Consider the following 4,100-nt stretch of genomic DNA (forward strand, 5'->3'; position numbering starts at 1 on the left):
AGAGCAATAATATTAGGAACAATATTTATGTGCATCTCTAAAATTGATGACCTGTAGGGGCTCTTAAGGTGTCGTCGATTGACTTTTTGGGGTAAAAAAAAGAGACTTTTTGTCTCTGTTTTACACACGCACACAATTTTTAACCTGGGTATCGATTTACCTCATCTTTTATATTCAACAAAAAAAAATGGGTATTATATTGTGTTTTGGGGCACTAAAAGGGCGCCAATATCATGCAACATAAAAATTTGCAACTGCCACCATTTTATTCTACAGGGTCTTGGCTTTCAAGAAATACAGGTGAAACTCGAATAATTAGAATATCGTGCAAAGTTCATTTATTTCACTAATGCAACTTAAAAGGTGAAACTAATATATGAGATAGACTCATTACATGCAAAGCAAGATAATTCAAGCCGTGATTTGTCATAATTGTGATGATTATGGCTTACAGCTCATGAAAACCCCAAGAACCCCAAATCCACAACCTCAAAAAAGTAGATTATTACATGCAATCAATAAAACAAGGATTGTACATAGAACAATATCGGACCTCTGAAAAGTACAAGCATGCATATGTACTCAGTACTTGGTTTGGGCCCCTTTTGCAGCACTTACTGCAATTACTTTTGCACAATATTCTAATTATTCGAGTTTCACCTGTATATGTTTGGAAGTTTCAACTAATTTTCAGGCCTAAAATGTGAAAGAAGAAAAAAAAAAAAGGCCTTGGCAGCGAAAGGGTTCTTAAGGGGTTAAATAATCATAAATATGATCAACAGAAATGATACTAGTCTTTTTTTTCTCTTCACTGTTTCATGAATGTGTACTGGAATGTAAAAAATGTGATACAATACAACTTCACATTCCATTAAATGTATTGGAATAGTTTAGGTGCTAGAACTCTGAAACGATGAATGTGACCACTGTTGGAAACAGAGGAGTTCCATTAACTTTTAACAGCAGTTGTATTTTTACACGCAGATTCACTGTCTTCTTTGTTCTCTTCCTCAGGGAACTCATCATCTGAAGCCTCCAAGTCTATATCAAAGTCCAAGTCATCATCCCCCTTGATTTCTTGGTCTGCTTTTTTGCTAGCCGTTGAAGTGTCTTTTTGTGGTTCGCCGACGATTCTACAAGCAAATAAAAAAAATGATCATACATGATTTAGGATGCCACATATCAATATTACAACACATTGAACAAACAGGGAGCTTTAGAGCAGAATGGAAGCTCAAACCCAGAAAACTTTATTCTGCACATCACAAGCCTAGGAAGGGAAGTTGAGAGTTGTCCTGCCTTCTCCTGCACCTCCCAATTCGCTACTACACCGTTTCCCCCGAAAATAAGACCTATCCCGGAAAAAAGACCTAGTACTATTTTTGGGAATTGCTAAAATATAAGACCTAGTTGTGACCATTTCCAGGGCCAGTGGTGGCATAAGGGTGAACTTGAAGAGCCGCGGGAGAGGCAGGAGAGAATCAGCGGTACCAGCTAAGCCAGCGCTAGAGGAAGCGAGGCGGCACCGGAGGGAGCAGAGCCGCATAAGCCGATGCCTCCTCTATAGCGCCAGCTCCTGTTACAGGCGGAGTGATACCAAATGCACTCCGCCTGTTAGGAATCGATAGTGAAAGCGCGCTTTGCTCATTCTGGCCAGCGATTAGTGGTTAGCAAATTGTTCTTAGAAAGGTACGGCACCCCTGATTGCCCTGATCACCATATTTTTGTACATGAATACATGTAGACCTTTCTACATGAATAAGTGTGGATTGTTGTACATTAAAAAAAAAAAAGACCTACCCCGAAAATAAGACCTAATGTGTTTTTTTGAGCCAAAAAAAATATAAAAGACAGTGTCTTATTTTCGGGGAAACATGGTAAATGTGATGGACTGCCTCATCATCAAGCTGCAAGAGACAGGAGGGGGCGGCCAGTGTGCAGTTGCAGGTTAGAAGATACATTTTAAGTCAGCAGCAGAATTGTTGTTGAACTTGAACCCGTGCAATGTTTCCTTCCCTGCACCAATGCTAAAACAGGTATTTCTGGTCTTTGCAATGCTGAAACAAAGACCAGAGTTCTTAAAAGATGAATTCTTGCCAAAACTAGAACTCATCAGCATTTTATTTCAGCGCCCTCACTTAGGAGTTTCTCCTCTGTTCTTGTTCTACTGACCAGGAGTAGAGTGAAACAGCAATAAATCCTACATTTCTATATAATATCTTGTTATTATTAACTCATATCACAACTATTACCGGGTACTGTATTTGGAACATTACTTCAACATCTCTACTTGTCAAAGTAACCCATAAACAGTAAACACTCAGTTACAAGGTATTCAACTAACTAGGAAAAAATTCTAATTCTATTTTTCTTAAAGTGACATTAAACCCTCAGATTTTTTAACATAAAGTGTAATGTGCGCCTTACTGTAATCCATGGTTGTTTCCCTTCCCTTTGCTGCTCTTCCTTTTAAATCTCTATCTGTTCTCATGCTGGGCAGAACTTCTGTTTTGCAGCAGACTGCCTTGTCTCTGGAATGGATACATGGTGTCTGTGTGTACGTTTGCAACCTGAGCCAGCACTACAGGAAGAGGCACTCAGCTGCAAAGGGAAGTTCTCCCCAAGCATGAGAAGACATGAGGATTTAAAAGGACAGCAAAGAGAAGGGAAACAACCATGGATTACAGTAAGGCACACATTACAGTATTGGTTTATGTTAAAAAATCTGAGGGTTTAATGTCACTTTAAGTGTGTATATTTGTCTTAATTTGCTTTTATTTACATTTCAATATTAATATGAAGTCAATACAGAGTTTATGATATGGTAGAGTATGGGGTATGGCATTAGTTAGACCTATTTTTAATAGTAACCATAAAGCAACCATAAACTACATAAAAAGGTAAAAATGATTCCCACCGATATATATTACTGCATATGCAACCTGACTTCATTACTGTAATAAATACCAAGGGTTACGTTGGGCTTTACAAATACGGCAGAATAAGAATATACACAAGATGCTGGCTTTGCCCAGGACACAACTATAGAATACAACCTGCCATTTGAATCTGCCATTGTCTTCTTCAGTGTCATATCTGTACAGCCAGATCGGCATTACTGCCAGCAAGACGATCATTTTAAAAGTATACAGTCGTAAACAAAAGGACAGGCTATGTTGTTCCGCTCAGAACAGTGAGTAAATGCAATAAGCACGACTTTTTCATCATCTATTGCTATTTCATATTAGTATATTTATTTTAATGAACTATACACGTTCTGTAAAATCTATTACTAAACATGTGTAGCCCCATCTTCCTACGTACCGAGTAACAGAAAAAGTAGGCAGGTTTGATATAGAAATGCAGACAGAGAAATCTCTCCAGACGGAAAAATGACTTCAGGGTAAATGTCACAGTAACAAGCCAGGTTTTCAATGAACGCCTTACCTACTGGGTTTTTGAACAAAAAAGCTTTCTTAGCAGACGCAGATCAACTTATGACAGTACTGTTTGAGCCTCCTGAGTCTCATTAGCATGGGCTTAGTCGTTTTGCTACAAAGTGAACAGATTTCATTGAAGTTCCAAGTAAACGAAGGAGACTTCAAGCAAAGCAAATCGGTGGCAGGACTTTTACAAAACTGCAAGGAATTTAAGCAACAGCATGATTTATTAATGCTTTTGTACACGTGCCACCTATACACTTAAAGTAATTAAACCCTCATTTTTTTTTCTTCATATATCTACCGCTAGCAAGCAATAGACCTATGCAAAAACATTAAAAAATAAAAAAAAGTTAGCAAAAAGGTAAATAAATACTTACCTTTGTCACTGCTGCTCACTTCCGTCTGAAGATCTGGACCTTTTCGAGTGGCCGAGCAGCATGCATAGTAGAGATCTTCGGCAGGGAGAGGAGGAGAGACACAGTGGAGGTGAATGCACGCAGCTGTGAGCATGCAGGTCAGACAGACACCGTGGGACACGAGGAGTCTACGCTGTATCAGAGACAGGCACCAGCGCTGGAGGGGCTTCTCAATACAAGTGGAACGAAGATGATGATCGGATCAAGAGACATCATTTAAGGTAAGTCCTTACAGCAGCAT

The 4,100-nt window shown here is 39.0% G+C and overlaps 1 protein-coding gene across 1 annotated transcript in view; it reads right to left on the reverse strand.

Moving 5' to 3' along the window:
- Positions 1-830: 830 nt before the first annotated feature.
- The window catches only part of CUNH9orf85 (chromosome unknown C9orf85 homolog), a 32,303-nt gene continuing 29,033 nt past the window's right edge, over positions 831-4,100 (reverse strand). The window contains exon 4 of the mRNA XM_018562272.1: positions 831-1,133. Within this exon, the coding sequence (XP_018417774.1) occupies positions 950-1,133 (184 nt within the window). The 3' untranslated portion in view covers positions 831-949. The remainder of the gene's footprint in view (positions 1,134-4,100) is intronic.

The sequence above is a fragment of the Nanorana parkeri genome, unplaced genomic scaffold, assembly GCF_000935625.1.
Source record: "Nanorana parkeri isolate BGI_ZX_2015 unplaced genomic scaffold, ASM93562v1 scaffold569, whole genome shotgun sequence".
NCBI lineage: Eukaryota > Metazoa > Chordata > Amphibia > Anura > Dicroglossidae > Nanorana > Nanorana parkeri.